Genomic DNA, 14,275 nt, shown 5'->3' with positions numbered 1-14,275 from the left:
CCGGTTCTAAGAATGAGAACAGGAAAATGTCCCCCCTTCTGACTTTGGGAGAGCAAATGAGTGGTATGATAACTTGACACACTGACTTGATGGACCAGCTGGTGATTGTGAGAAATACAGGCTGGTTCAAGTCAGAACTTCGCAATTGTCAATGATATTTGATGTTGAACTTTCAGGGAGTACTTACTAAGTAGTAACCGTATGCGAAGTTGCGTGTTTCGCACGAAGCTGATAGATCGGCAAGCTGCGATCGTATTCGGGTCGTGCTACCTCAGGCTAGTAATGGATATACCCCTGAAGATGCTCGAGATCCATACCTCGCACTATATTAACACCATGTCCCAGCCCAAGTTAATCAATATTAAATCATGCAATGCGCACCGGAAGTCAAGGCTACTTCAAACGGCATCCCTCTTCCAAGCTTCTGGTTGCCAAAGTTGCTATATCATAAGCGGCGTGGGGGTACCGGGGTGATACATGCGGCCGTGCGGGCCCACAGTGTTTGATCAAGGCTTCGGGCGTTGTCGTATACGGTAGCGTTCATGATGATGTAATTGTGTCCCATTCAGTTAAGATAACATGGTTTTAAGCAATAATTTTAGTACGAATGAATGTTTCATGTTAGTCAATCCCGTTTCAGGTTTGCTCCAACGAGGCGGCGTAGGGTAGCACAGAAAATATAAAATAGAGACTTTGACGCTGAACAGTGTTTTTGTTTTGCTTCGCACTGTACGGTCAGTGAGTACTATGAGACTGAGAGGGCCCAATGGAGTTTCGATGAATCCGGGCAGTGCCGAAGTTACTTGTAGCCTACGGTAACGTAACATAGATTACTGGTTGTGCACATGCTCTACGCCGGGTAAGTAATCGAAACCATGGATCTACATAAATGAAGCGCCGGGAAGCCCAAAGATCCGAATCATCCAAATATCATTACCCGCCACACTATATAACCCCATGCTCCGGTCCGTGACGCTACCCCAACTCTCTCTGGAACCACATCATGCCAGACGCACCGGAAGTCAAGGCCGCTACTTCAAATGGCATCCCTCCTCCAAGCTTCAACTTGCCAGTCAGTCCTCGTTGTGATACTCACCCACTCTTTCTGACAAGGCACTAGTTACCTGACAAACCAGAGATTATCACCGCCAACGTCCAGAAGTTGACGGAGCAAACACCTAATCCGTACGTCTACATGTACTTCTAACACAAGCCTTGGGTATACATATAACATGTTGCAGACGGCACAAGTTCATCTTCAAGGCCCTCATCAAGCACCTACACCAGTTCGTCAACGAGACCAGGCACGTTTATTTCCTCACGTCGAATCTCCAGTTCTCAACTGACGCATCGACTATCCTTAGTCTAACCACAGATGAATGGATGGCAGCAATTGATTTCTTGACGCGCACAGGACAAAAGTGCACACCATTGCGTCAAGAAACCATCCTGCTATCAGATGTCCTAGGTGTTTCTGCTCTCGTCGACTCGTTAAATAACCCCGTTGCGGGAGGAGCAACCGAGAACAGCGTCCTCGGTCCATTCTTCACGGAGGATGCTGCAGAGGGTGAGTTATACCCAATTCCAGTCCACATCCAGATTATAAATAGATCCGCAGTCGACTTTGGCGAATCGATCGCGTCTGAGGGAAAAGGAGATTACATGTACGTCGAAGGTCGAATTTTGACAACGGACGGACAGCCAATCCCTAATGCCGTCATCGAAACTTGGGAGACCGATGCCGACGGTTAGCTCCTTCCTGTTCTCATCTCAAAGTTCATACTCATAATTTCCGTCAGGATTCTATGATACGCAGTACGCAGACCGCTCTTATCCCGACTGCAGAGGTCGCCTACGCTCTGGCGACGATGGCAGATTTGGCTATCGCGCTGTTGTTCCAGTAGCGTATCCAATTCCTGGAGACGTAAGGCTGTTTCATGCCTACGCGATCTCACACTGAAAATGATGTGCCTCTAACAGGGTCCTGTTGGTGAACTTCTTCTCCTTCTCGGTCGGCACAACATGCGGCCAAACCATTTACACATGATGGTTGAAGCCCCTGGTTTCCACAAACTCGTAACAGCATTTTATCCGGATGGCTGTAAGTACCTGGAAAGCGACTGCGTCTTCGGTGTCAAGAAATCCTTGGTAGTGGTATGTCCAGGTTCCTGACATTCTCTCAGGCTATTTGGTTTGACCCTGCTCTTAACAGAGCTTGAAGGATATTGTAGACGAGGAGGAAGCCCGGAAACGCGGATTTCCTCACGGTCGCTCATTCAAATTATTGCAATATGACATTGTATTACTCACGGAAGCCCAGTCTGCCAAGATGCGTGATGGCGTTGACCAGGAGCGCTGTATAATCACCGAGGATCATAAAAAGTTCTAGATCATAATGGACAGTATATACGGCATTATCATTATGTATTTCAGATTATTCCATTCTCATTGTTCTTTTGCAAATACATTGCTGTAATACCGGGACTGGGAGTCGAATCTAGCCTGTAACGAGTTTCTGAACCGCCCCGTGCGACGTGGGATGAAAAATGGGGAATGAAGACCAATTCAGAACTAAAACATGCAACTAACGCGATATATGATAGCATACATTTAATATGTACAGAAACTCGACACACACCCAACAAGTTACGCCATCTCAACATCCTCTGCAGTAGCAGCTGTTTTCTTGGCTCCAGTATTTGCAACACCTTTGTCATCAGCCATGAAAAAGTCGAGTTCTTGATCAAGCTCCTCTGCTGTTGGGGCTTTGGATCGCGTAGGCTTTGGAGCCTTTATCTTCGATGACGAGGCAACTCTTGGAGTTCGTGGTGGGCGTGCGCGAGTCGGACCGGCGCTAAGGGCGCGAGGATACGATTAGAACAATGTTAAAGGAATGTTTTGCTCCTTACCCTCCCTGCTGTTTCGATCCAGCACTGCCACCCAAACGCTCTGCCAATGAAGGTCGTTCAATCCTACTCAAGAGCGAGGATGTTCGTAGAGGCGCAGTATCGAATGCGATTTCCATAGGTTGTCCTGGTAGAAAAAAAAATCAGAACAAACAATTAATTAATGAACATGCAAGTGGCACTGCAGACTCAAACCATCGACTATTAACACATACCTTTGGCAAGTTTGCCATCAAACTGTCTCTTGGCACGCGTCGCTTGCAAGGGAGTCTCGAACAACACAACTGCCACACCAGATGAGCGTCCGCTGCGGTCGTACTTGAAAAAATCAAAAGCGGATTTCAGGTTCAGTTTCGTTGTCATCTCCAGTTATACGAGCCAGAAGCGAAAGCGATCCGAATCATCCACAAGCATTGTCCAAGGTCCATGCGAGCGAAATAAAAATCCGGGCAGGAGGTGATGAGGTGGTTTCGGAATCATCGTACCCTGATCAAAGGCTCGCGAACGAGCGTGCCTATTTGTCCGAAAATGGACTGAAAAGGGGGATATAAGGCGCTTTCTAGTCATGGGCGGCATAAAAGACTTACCACCAAATCTTTAGGCGTGATCTCGTAGTGCAGGTTGGATACGATGAGCTTTGCGGATGAACCGGCGTTGGCTGGTGCATTTGCCTTTGCTGATTGCAGAGGAGCTCGGTCATGGACCCAGTGGCCATCGGACCCTCGAGGACGCTGAAGGCATCAATAAATTAGACACGACATACCCGTTTTAAAATCAAAACTCACAGCATAAGGCTTTTTCTGCCTCGGTTCAGACCTAACAGGAGCCATAGAAAGTACTTGAACGTCAAGTAATTATGTAGTTCAATAGATTTGAAAGCAGAAGAAAAGTAACACGTCGTTGTTCAAGTCAAAGAAATCATTACTCCACAAGGTAATAAGCGGTGTTTGAATTCGGCATTTTCCGAACGCAGCCCCTGAGTTCAATGCAAAGTGAGCCTAGCAGTGGGCAATTCAATATGCAGACGATGATCGAACCTAACGGTCGACACTACGACCAAATCCGAGAAAATATATGTTCCAGTACAAATAGTGTAGATAGGATCAACTAAGTAGGATTATACGGTAGGACAATCGTGATTACTGATTATGGACAGGAGCTATAGGGAGATGCATATAAGGCCGGAACGCAAAACAACAGGGACACTACTAGTACTGTAAGATAACACCACCGGGCTACATCAACTTGAGAAATTTACAAGGGGATGCACATGACATTTTGGCTGATCGACCAACCACTGTCCATGCACAATGTGTCAATTGCTTGTACTTCGGCTCCATACGAAATAGCGACTTCCGCATACTGGCAACCAATCTTTTCAGTAGTATGTCTCCGGAAGGCGTCATCCCGCGAGAATGAACTCTGGCACGTCAAACAAATATGCCGTACTTCAATGTGTGTAAGTATATGACGTGCGAGATTGCCTGGTTTCGTGTGGGAATCGAGACAACCCTTCCAAAGGCAGGCAATCTCCTGCGCTGCCTTGCTCGTTGCGCTGGCATTGATCCCATGATGTTGTTGAAGGTGTTTGGCGACCTGCTTGTGCTCGACACCAACGTGCATATCGCACCCGTTCCAGTTACACGGGTGCACTTTGACCCTCGAGTCGGTATCGGCGTCGCGCAGGATATCCCGGTCAATCACGATGGGATTCATCCCGTTATGCTCCTGGAGCATACCATGGACCATGCGAACTTTTTCAGACGAACTGGAATAAGGAATAGTGAGCACTCAAGAAATGATAGAGGATGTCGCCACTAACCGTTCTGCGTTCATATTGGATCAGAGAGGATTTGGTTTGTATGTCTTCTGGGTTCTGTAGATGAGTCGTTTTTAACTTCCTGCATCTCTGGCGCTGTTCCCCACCGCAGCTCGATAAGAGGGTTGAATGTTGGCTATCATTGCCAGGCCTCCACTAAGCTCTTAGCGTTGGGCAATCCCGCTACAGTGGTGGAAGGAATGGATTAGTCACGCGCTGTGTTTCGTTGCAATATCGATATTCAAACAGGCAAGTTGAAAGGATGATCATCACTTCTGGTCGATGTGACAATGTTGCCATACCAGAGCGGATCAACTACAAGCAATCACATTGTGTTTTGGAGTGAGCTTTGTATATGGCGAGCGCTAAATTGATAACAAAAGCCTTCGTGGCACCCGGGTAGATCAATTGGAGACGGGATTGGCAGCCACCCGACTGGCAGGTCCCTTGAAAGTTCGCTAACAGCAGCTGAGATCCCCAGGTGCAGTGGACAAAAAACGACCAGCCAGAAATACAGCACACGGACCTAGGTGAGCGACCTGCCTCTCGGAGGGACAACTGTAAGCATGCGTCATTAGTGAATAAAAGAACAATTTGGAATCCGTATCATTTCTAGCATCCGTGCACTATGACGTTCGGAAGGGGCCAGGCGCAACGAAGTAATCGGCATGGTGGAAGGATTCGAGATGTGTAACTAGGGTCGAATGGACAAGGCCGAACCCGACAAGTGACTGCCAGTGTGGGTGTGGTGTTCGACGTAATAGTTGAAGTGTGAATTCACAAAATGCCGGCAATAACATCCCCCTCACTCCGGATCCAAGTCCGTTGCACTGTGGAGACAAACGAGCATCTTTCAGTCTACTTTAAGTGAGAATGCTGTGATAACTTAGCCACGACAGCGCAGCGTCAAGAAAGGCGAGGACCCATCGAAGCTGCACACACCAAATCATAAACGCAATGCCAGGCGCTGATGTTGTGAAACATGACATGTAAGTAGGATTCCGCGGAAGCACGCGTGATTCTGCATGGACGTGCTTCCATTATGGAAGAACACCACGACAACGAGTATCGACGGACACGCGTTATGCATCCTAGTTTCGCGGATCACAGTGGCCCTGCCACTTCGGATGAGCGCTGAGCTTCTGGCACGCTGACGATCGAATTGAAGGTTTCTACAGCATATTCGTTACTAGGAAAACATAAGGGCTATCCTGAGGCATGAAAGTTGAACCACCGGGCCCAGTGATCCCGGGAGTTTGGTAACGAGGCAGACCAAGAGGGATTTATCTAACAGAAGATTCAATTGAGCGCGCGTGCAGCCTGTGCAGGCCGCCACATAGACACGTCACGTGGGCACAGCATTGTGTAAGATGCCTCGAGCTCGCATTTAGATCTAATTAGTTGAGGACTGCCATGTTCTGTCATGGAAGGGATTACTCTTATGTGGAATATGGCTGGGCGGTGGCCAGAGAAGCTCCACGACAGTCCAATAGGCTACGCACGGAAACGACCAGCCTGGGAGGTTAGTACGTTGCTGCAGCTTGCACGCCGTGATTTATATTAAAATGACACTAGTCTGATGCTTCTCACAGATGCGGTTGGTCAAGGAACTAAGTAGGCTCGTGACCAGCCTGGCTTACCAATACCACGGACAAGTCGAGTGGCGAAGCCAGGCTGGTCGATCTCGGAGAAATTTGGCAGGAGGAGCGAGGAGTTTGAAATTTAGTAGGTGCCGGTCGTGCCGGCGGTACTCGATCGTATGTAGCACAACTTATGCGTCTACCATACGCTCGTTCAGACTATATGCTATGTTAAGTTTCAACCATGAGTTCCATACGACCTTTATCGCTCGCTGCTCGAGATGCGTTTGAAGATCTCCCGACGGACTTTATGTTCATCTACAAGCCCAGCCCAAGAAGACACGCAAAAAATACCGTCCAACAAAGCAGCGCCCACTATTGGAAGAACTGCTCCAAGCCTGGCGGAAGAATGCCCTCTCCATGTCGAGGTTAAACGAGAGGAGTAGTTCGGGGGTGATGTCTTTCGATGACATGTGAAAAATATGTTTAGCGGCCTCCATCTCAGTGTCAACCTCGTCAATAACCATTGCAATAGCAAGGGGTCGTAAACTGACACGGAGGTGCTCGCTCGCTCGCTCGTCGGTGCTCAACACATTGAGAAATTGCACAAGTGCATTGCTCCGAAAAAAACCTTCCCTCCAAGTTGCCATGGAGGGTCTTTGCGAGATCGAGTGCAGCATGAGGTCCATGACCGTCATCCGCAATCCACGAAGTATCTTGAGGACAGCGAGAATTTTTCCTTCCTCGTCCAGGCTGGAAGGATTGACCATCCAAGCCAAATGTTCAGGCTGCATCATTATTGAGATTACGATAGATACAATATTGATTGATTCACAAGGTAAGAGTGAAAATATTAGACTTAAGAGGCACACGAGAGTGGGCGCTAAGATTGCTTAATCATTCGGATATGTCCGCGCAGGTTATATATACTTTGTATTACCGCCGGGTTATGTAATCTCCGATATGTGGCTGACGTGTCCTAGGTTCGTTTAACCTCGACACTCCCCCTCAAACCTAGGACATCCCAAGTCCACGTATATGTTGGTGATGTGTAGGTTTGGGTAGCGCTTTTGTGAAGATGTCCGCCGTCATTTGTGCGGTAGGACAATATTTCAATTTTATTAGACCACTTTTAACTTTATTTCGGATATAGTGATGTTTTAAATCAAAGTGCTTCGTTCTCTTGTGATATTGCGGGTTTTGCGCAATCGCCAACGAGCCAGAGTTATCTTCGTGTAATAAGGTAGGCTCTTTTTGCTCGTATCCTAACTCCAAGTATAGATTGCGGAGCCATACTGCTTCTCTCGCTGCGTCCGAGAGGCAGATGTATTCAGCTTCCGTCGTTGACAAGGAGATGGCGTTTTGCTTTTTCGATCCCCACGTTATCGCCCCTCCGTTCGACAAGAAGGTGTATCCCGAGACAGAGGTATGATCATCGTTATTTGCGAAGCTCGCATCCGAATATCCAACGAATCGGTTTTCGGTCTTACTCAAGAGTTTAGTTGTTTTATAGGTTATTCCTATGTCTTTGGTACCCTTGAGGTACCGTAAAACACGTTTCGCAGCAGTCCAGTGAGTGATTCCGGGATTCGCTGTATACGACGCTAACCGATATACAGCATACGCGATATCGGGACGTGTTGCCACAGCGGCATACATCAAGGACCCTATGAGGGATGCGTAGTTGTTACTACGATTTCCCGTTTCAGGTGAGCTGTCTACTGGTTCGAGTTTGATACTTGGATCGAGAGGCATCCCAACTGAATTTGCATCCGCAAGGCCGTACCTCGCAAGGATCGCTTCGATATATTTCGTTTGGGAAATGTGTAACTCTCCCTTTTCTCGATCACGATCAATTTCGATACCAACGATTTTGCTTGGATCACCGAGGTCAGTGACTTCAAACATTGTTTGTAACTCACGTTTTAGCTTTAGCATTAGCGCTGTACTGTTCGTAAACAGGAGTAGGTCATCAACCCACACGGTAATTATTTCAATTCCGTCTCCCGTCTTCCTTATGTATGCGCATGGGTCGCTTATCAGTCTATTGAACCCCTTTGCTTCGAGCTGTTTGTTGAGCTCGATATTCCACTCACGACCAGATTGTTTCAGGCCATATAATGTTTTTATTAGACGGCACACTCTTGCTGTTCCGTCTTCAAATCCTTCCGGCTGTCTCATGAAGACTTCTTCCTTTAGGATACCGTTTAGGTAAGCCCCTTTCACGTCCATTTGTTGTATATCCCAGTCTTCTGATACACCCAATGCTAGTATTGCGCGAATTGTTTCAAGACGTACGACGGGTGAGAATGTATCATCGTAGTCCATCCCCGGTACTTGTGAGTACCCTTTCGCTACTAGTCGTGCTTTGTGTTTAACGAGTTCCCCATTTTTATTATATTTTCGGACTAGAACCCATTTGTTCCCTATGGGTATCCGTTCTTCTGGAGGGTCTACTAACTCCCAGGTACCCATAGTATTGAGTTGTTCTAGCTCGGTGTTCACAGCCTTCTCCCACTGTGGCCAATCTGGGGATGTCTTCGCTTCTTTTAGCGACTTTGGGTCATCCGGAGCAATACCGCTCTCATTGAACGCGGCAAATATCATTTCGGCTGCTGATGATGTAACCTCTCCTTCGTCAGGATCATCTACCAGTTCAGCTAGTTCTTCTGGCGGATCATTTAACACTCGATAATCGTGCTTTATTTTTGTTCTGGTGCTTCTTTGTGGTTCATCAGGTACGTTTTCGTCCTGTTCTCGCTTCCGCTTGAGATTAACACTTGATTCACCAGTTTTACTGGTCTGTCCGCCATCGAATCTTCCAGCATCTTCGTCAGATTGTGGTGTGTCAATCTCTCCCCACTCCCCCTCACGCTGCATATCTGGCATGATTGTTTCTTGGGGTTTCATTTGTAGGAAGCGATAATTTCTAGATGATTTAACTTGTTTCGTGCGCGCGTCGTAATACTTTACGGCTTTCGGACCATCTAGGAAGCCAACAAATGTATGTTTTTCTGATTTCGCTTCAAGTTTTGATATGTTCTGACCGTCTCTTAATATCCATACAGGTACACCAAATTCCTGCAGGTGAGACACATTTGGTCGTGTTCCTGACCATTTTTCCTCAGGTGTATACTCTTCGAGTGCTCGTGTATGCGCTCGATTGCGTAAATATGCTGCGTGAGTCACCGCTTCGGGCCAGAGGAATTTAGGTAAGTCGCGAGCTATTAACATTGCTCGCGCTAACTCAATTAATGTTCTATTGAAGCGTTCTGCCACCCCATTTTGTGAGGGCGAATAAGGTGCAGTAGTTTCTAACTCTATCCCCTTTTGCTGACACCAGTTTTTTAGTTCATTATTTATATATTCTGTACCGTTATCGGTGCGAATACTTTTGGGGAGTTTTTCACAGTGCCGCTCAACATAGGATAGGTAATCTTTCACCTTTTCGGTGGTTTCATCCTTCGTTTTCATATATTTGATGACACACCTTCTTGTGCAGTCATCTACAAAACTAACATAATACCTTGCCCCCGTTATAGCCGTTGTTCGAGCTGGTCCCCAAACATCTGAGTGTGTTTGTTCACCCGGTACTCTAGCTCTATTTTCAGCTTGATTAGGGAACGGGTTTCGAGAGTGTTTAGCTTCGATGCACGCTTCACACTCTGGAATAGGTGAACTTTGATCTACGTCAAAGCCGTCTACTAACTGCTGTTTTGCCAGTCGTTGTAATCCCGTGACGCCGATATGTCCATAGCGTTTATGCCACTCTTCCCAAGTAAGTGAGTCATTTGCTTTGTTGGTTGACTCGATTTGAGGCTGAATGGTCGTGGCGTCTAGGATATATAATCTATTTACACGGCGTCCAGTTGCTATGGTTCGTCGGTTCTGATCGAGCAATGTGACTTGTCCGTTGTCAAATCGGGCTCTTCCCCCTTGCTCGTCTAGTCGGCTGATTGATATGAGGTTGTTTACTGCTGTTGGAACATGCAGTACGTCTCTCAATTGTACCGTCTTTAACTTGTCTTTGACTCGTGTTTGTATTTTTACTAATCCACGGCCTAGTGCTTTTATTGGCACATTTCCGATTCCGATTATGGTGCCGCCGCTTATTGGACGGTACTCTTCAAACACGGTTCGTTGGCTCACAATGTGGGAAGTGGTAGCTGTATCAGCTACCCACGAGTAAAAGGAAACACGCTCGTCGGCGTCTTCATTCACTGATACGTTTTTGGTTACATAAGCCTTATCCTCATCCATAGGCTCGTCTTCCTGCGGATCTCTCGCGATATTGGCACGCTCTTTCTGCTGACGCGGCTTTTGGGATGATGGTCCCGCTTTCCCCCAGCAATCTTTAGTCTCGTGTCCGAACTTTCCGCAAGACACACACTTCGGCTTGCCCTTGAACCGGCAATCATCTGTGGCGTGATTATTTCGTCCACAGACTGTACACTTAGCTCGGCTCTTAGGCATCTCCACGTGCTTCTCAATCTTCCTTTTCTTTCCGCTCCTCTCAGTCTTTGCGTAGAACCCTTTCTCTTGGGTGTCCTCGCCTTTTCGACGTTTATACTCGTCGAGGATGATGGAGATTAACTCCTGGGAAGTATATCCTTTTATTTTGTCAGATTCGATTTTCTCGGCATGCGCCCCTAAATAGGACGCAGTCCAAGTTCCCCACGATTTCGGTAACGACATTACGAGAATGGCTTTGAACTCTGCGTCTGGGATCTCGCACCCCATGGTGTCGAGTTGGTTACGCTTATTCACCATCTCAGTAACGTGTTCCGTAATATCGCAGCCTTCTTCGGCTTGCATAGCATAAAAGGTGCGTTTCGCCATTAACGCACTCGACTGACTCCTCGTCTCATGGATTGTCTTTAGATTCTCCCATGCCTCCTTTATGGTCTTCGCACGTGACACGTGGACTACTTTATCATCCTTGATATTGTTCAAGATGAGTGTCCGTGCCACATAATCTTGTTTATCCCAGTATGCGATCTCATCCTTGTCCGTCGTGGGCCTTTTACAGGTCCCATCAATGTGCCCATGGACTCCGTGAAGGTTAAGGATGGTTTCTATCCTTTCCTTCCACGTGATCCAGTTTATATCATTTAGGGCCTCGATTTTATACGACGTGACAGGTCCGAGGTTAATAGCGGGACGCGAAGAGGTATGAGCATCAACAACCATGCTTGTGTTTGGGTTATTAGGATCAGTCATTTTAGATAGGAGTATTTGCGCAGCGTGTTTTGTTTGTTTCTGATTTATGAGGGTCGATATGCGATACGACAGGGCTCGTAACCTATTGAGATTACGATAGATACAATATTGATTGATTCACAAGGTAAGAGTGAAAATATTAGACTTAAGAGGCACACGAGAGTGGGCGCTAAGATTGCTTAATCATTCGGATATGTCCGCGCAGGTTATATATACTTTGTATTACCGCCGGGTTATGTAATCTCCGATATGTGGCTGACGTGTCCTAGGTTCGTTTAACCTCGACAATCATGGGTGGGTATAAAGCATGAAAAGGTATCATTTGATTGTCCTATTTAACATTTAGTACTGCTCCTAGATGCGCTATAATCAGTTAGAGGCATACGATGCTTTGTACGATGCGAATGAAGGAACTTTGTGTGGTCAGCGCTGTCAAAATACAATGACTACCAAAAGCGGCACAACCGGCATCTGCCAAATTTCAAACTCCTCGCTTCGCCTGCCAAATCACTCCGAGATCGACCAGTCTGACTACGTCAAACACTTAACAATATCAAAGACGTAGTCCAGACTGGTTACGAGTCTAGGAACTAAGCAGGTTTTATCGACATGCGAGGGCGTGTCGATTAAATTTCGGAGCAACTCACTTCACCATTTTCTCGGACGAAGAGATTCTATATATTCAAAGCATAAGTAGACTTTGCTACACTCGTAAACAACTAATAAAACAAAGATTAGCAACAAGAAAAGTTGTATCGATCGAACATCACAGCTCTAATTTACAGCGTGAATGGTCGTTCCATCGTTTATATTTACTAGTAGTCAGAGGTTGTGCCAGGGCACAGAGTAAGAGTGATAGCGGTGTTGCCGCAAGTATAAACCACATTGTCAGCAGGAGTATAGCCGTCTGAACAATGCTCATTAGTCCCACTATACCGATGGCAGTAAGATGGAAATACGTACTCGAGCCGTCATTGTCAGGGAACGCGTAGGCATTGGGACAAGTGTCGTAGTAGAAAGGACTGTTCGGGCCAGGGCCCTCATTGTTAACGCAGCCTCCTCCACTAGCGGGAAGGGCGCCACCGCTGCACGCGCTCGCGGAGGAGCAGCATGGGGAGTAGCACGTGTCAGTTCCAGGTCCGGGAACGGGCTGAAATAATATGAAAATGCATAATGTCAACGCAGATAAAATACTCACACAGCCGGAGTTGATGGTGCAAGCGAAAGCATCGCAGCTCGAATCAGCAGAGGAAATCTCCATTCCAACGTTGTATCCATAGATGAGCGAGATGTCGTATGTCACGCTTCCGGGGATTGCGTACTGCACTTTTGAATCAGAATTTATTGCAATGCCAGCGCATGAGACCCACAAAGTTGAATTCGGCTCTGCTGAAGGGAGTGCTACCATCCCAGGTAGGGCCCCCAGTGGTACACGTAGAACCGTCGCTGCTGCATCCAGTACCTAGTGGCGCAGTCAGCGAGAAGTCAAGGAGGAGGGTTACACACTTACCGACGTTGATAGCGCCGTCCCAGTCGGAGCTGATGCCTAGGTTTGCGCTCCCGCCTGCAGCGACATTGACGTTATTGTCGATAGTACCAAAGCTGGTCCCCGTGTTCAACAAAACAGATTCGGTGCAAGAATTAACAACGTTCAGAGACTGGGCTTGAGCCACAGTCACGATAGCGGCTAGAATCAAAGCAGAGAGGGTGGACATTGCAAGTAATGATTAGAAGACTTGGTTAGACGATTTAGAGGTGTGGATGATGATTCTTGTTTCAACATTTCATGGAAACCTTTATACCAGAGGTCTTGGGCTGTGAGCGCGTCAACGTTATACAAGATAATTATTAAAATTGAATATCTTGGAAGTGCATACCAAAATCTAAACCACAGGATTCTGTTGTATGCTGCGGCAGGATCGGCATGGTCATCCTAGAAACACTAGTACTGATCGGAGACAGTAAGAACTTGACGGAGGATGCGGTGGCAGCCCAACATTACACGAAGGGTGCTAAAAGAGGGCCAAAATAAGTCCTGTGATCAAGCACACAAACAGCAAAATAGTGCTAAAGTCGGCGCATGATAGATTTTTGTGATATACATAAGGTCACGAAACTATTTTTTCAGTCGGGTCGGTGAACAAGACTGGTTCGGAGACTCACTTGAAACCGTCACACGACACATGAACAGTTTTGGCCAAGCTTGAGTTGGCAGTAAATTTATCGCGAACAAGTTGATCATGAGCATTGAATTAAATTAACTGTTCTACTTGTCGGTTCCTTTGCAGATCGGGGTTTGAAATAAACACCAGTTCCTCCCATGTAATATTGTTTTCAACTCCGCGGCGTGTGGTTCAGTTCACGCTTGAAAGCAAAAGTCACACAAATCCCTCATTGACTCTTGTATACAGCTTATAAGGATCCAAACGCGACAGCACCTGACACATCAGGCTTCGGGACCCGAAGGAAGGCCTATGCATCCTAGTTTTCTGTTGTCGTAGCATCCGTCTAATTGGTGCATGTCTTGGCCTATTTTTGCAAAGTGATGCATCATACCAAACGCCCATGTATACAGCCTCCACGCATCGGACTCGGAGTTTCGTCACTACTACCCCGCTGCGCATCATTGCCTATCGGCACCTACTGGCGTCCTACTAGTAAAGCGCTGGCCACTACGTCATCGACCATCCCTGTCTCCACGTCCTAGTACAATATTGCGATAGGTTGCGATGAAAGATGAATATTTTCAT

At 47.0% G+C, this 14,275-nt stretch overlaps 4 protein-coding genes across 4 annotated transcripts; 1 reads left to right on the top strand and 3 right to left on the bottom strand.

Annotated features, from left to right (window-relative positions):
- Positions 1–960: 960 nt before the first annotated feature.
- DEU56DRAFT_793171 (Intradiol ring-cleavage dioxygenase) lies at positions 961–2,855 on the top strand. Its single transcript, XM_041352744.1, has 9 exons — positions 961–1,072; positions 1,121–1,185; positions 1,242–1,304; positions 1,365–1,567; positions 1,619–1,747; positions 1,800–1,924; positions 1,981–2,154; positions 2,213–2,584; positions 2,639–2,855. Exons 1-8 carry the CDS (start codon positions 1,004–1,006, stop codon positions 2,387–2,389), a joined length of 1,005 nt encoding a protein of 334 aa, XP_041210364.1. The 5' UTR covers positions 961–1,003; the 3' UTR covers positions 2,390–2,584; positions 2,639–2,855.
- DEU56DRAFT_910982 (uncharacterized protein) lies at positions 2,647–3,736 on the bottom strand (the record flags this gene model as incomplete). Its single annotated transcript, XM_041357245.1, has 6 exons — positions 2,647–2,854; positions 2,910–3,033; positions 3,122–3,224; positions 3,392–3,439; positions 3,494–3,637; positions 3,692–3,736. The coding sequence occupies 6 exons, from the start codon at positions 3,734–3,736 to the stop codon at positions 2,647–2,649; spliced, it is 672 nt and encodes a 223-aa protein (XP_041210363.1).
- A 265-nt stretch (positions 3,737–4,001) lies between these two features.
- Positions 4,002–5,134, bottom strand: DEU56DRAFT_255274 (uncharacterized protein). Its single transcript, XM_041345315.1, has 2 exons — positions 4,729–5,134; positions 4,002–4,674 (listed from the first exon to the last, which is right to left on the bottom strand). The coding sequence occupies exons 1-2, from the start codon at positions 4,740–4,742 to the stop codon at positions 4,161–4,163; spliced, it is 528 nt and encodes a 175-aa protein (XP_041210362.1). The 5' UTR covers positions 4,743–5,134; the 3' UTR covers positions 4,002–4,160.
- Positions 5,135–12,325: 7,191 nt separating this feature from the next.
- On the bottom strand, positions 12,326–13,471 carry DEU56DRAFT_255261 (Osmotin thaumatin-like protein). The gene is made up of 6 exons (XM_041345314.1): positions 13,403–13,471; positions 13,036–13,340; positions 12,896–12,987; positions 12,724–12,846; positions 12,489–12,675; positions 12,326–12,432 (listed from the first exon to the last, which is right to left on the bottom strand). The coding sequence occupies exons 2-6, from the start codon at positions 13,238–13,240 to the stop codon at positions 12,341–12,343; spliced, it is 699 nt and encodes a 232-aa protein (XP_041210361.1). The 5' UTR covers positions 13,241–13,340; positions 13,403–13,471; the 3' UTR covers positions 12,326–12,340.
- Between the last annotated feature and the right edge of the window lie 804 nt (positions 13,472–14,275).

Source organism: Suillus clintonianus (assembly GCF_016758775.1).
Source record: "Suillus clintonianus strain FC179 chromosome Unknown DEU56scaffold_22, whole genome shotgun sequence".
Lineage (NCBI taxonomy): Eukaryota > Fungi > Basidiomycota > Agaricomycetes > Boletales > Suillaceae > Suillus > Suillus clintonianus.
This window is presented reverse-complemented; position numbering and strand designations above follow the sequence as displayed.

Coding starts and splice junctions, on each gene's coding strand:
- DEU56DRAFT_255261 (XM_041345314.1), bottom strand. CDS start 13,240: ATGTCCACCCTCTCTGCTTTGATTCTAGCCGCTATCGTGACTGTGGCT. Junction 12,988..13,035: donor GGACGGCGCTATCAACGTCG/GTAAGTGTGTAA, acceptor CTGCGCCACTAG/GTACTGGATGCAGCAGCGAC. Junction 12,676..12,723: donor GCACCATCAACTCCGGCTGT/GTGAGTATTTTA, acceptor ATATTATTTCAG/CCCGTTCCCGGACCTGGAAC.
- DEU56DRAFT_793171 (XM_041352744.1), top strand. CDS start 1,004: ATGCCAGACGCACCGGAAGTCAAGGCCGCTACTTCAAATGGCATCCCT. Junction 1,186..1,241: donor ACGGAGCAAACACCTAATCC/GTACGTCTACAT, acceptor AACATGTTGCAG/ACGGCACAAGTTCATCTTCA. Junction 1,925..1,980: donor CGTATCCAATTCCTGGAGAC/GTAAGGCTGTTT, acceptor TGCCTCTAACAG/GGTCCTGTTGGTGAACTTCT.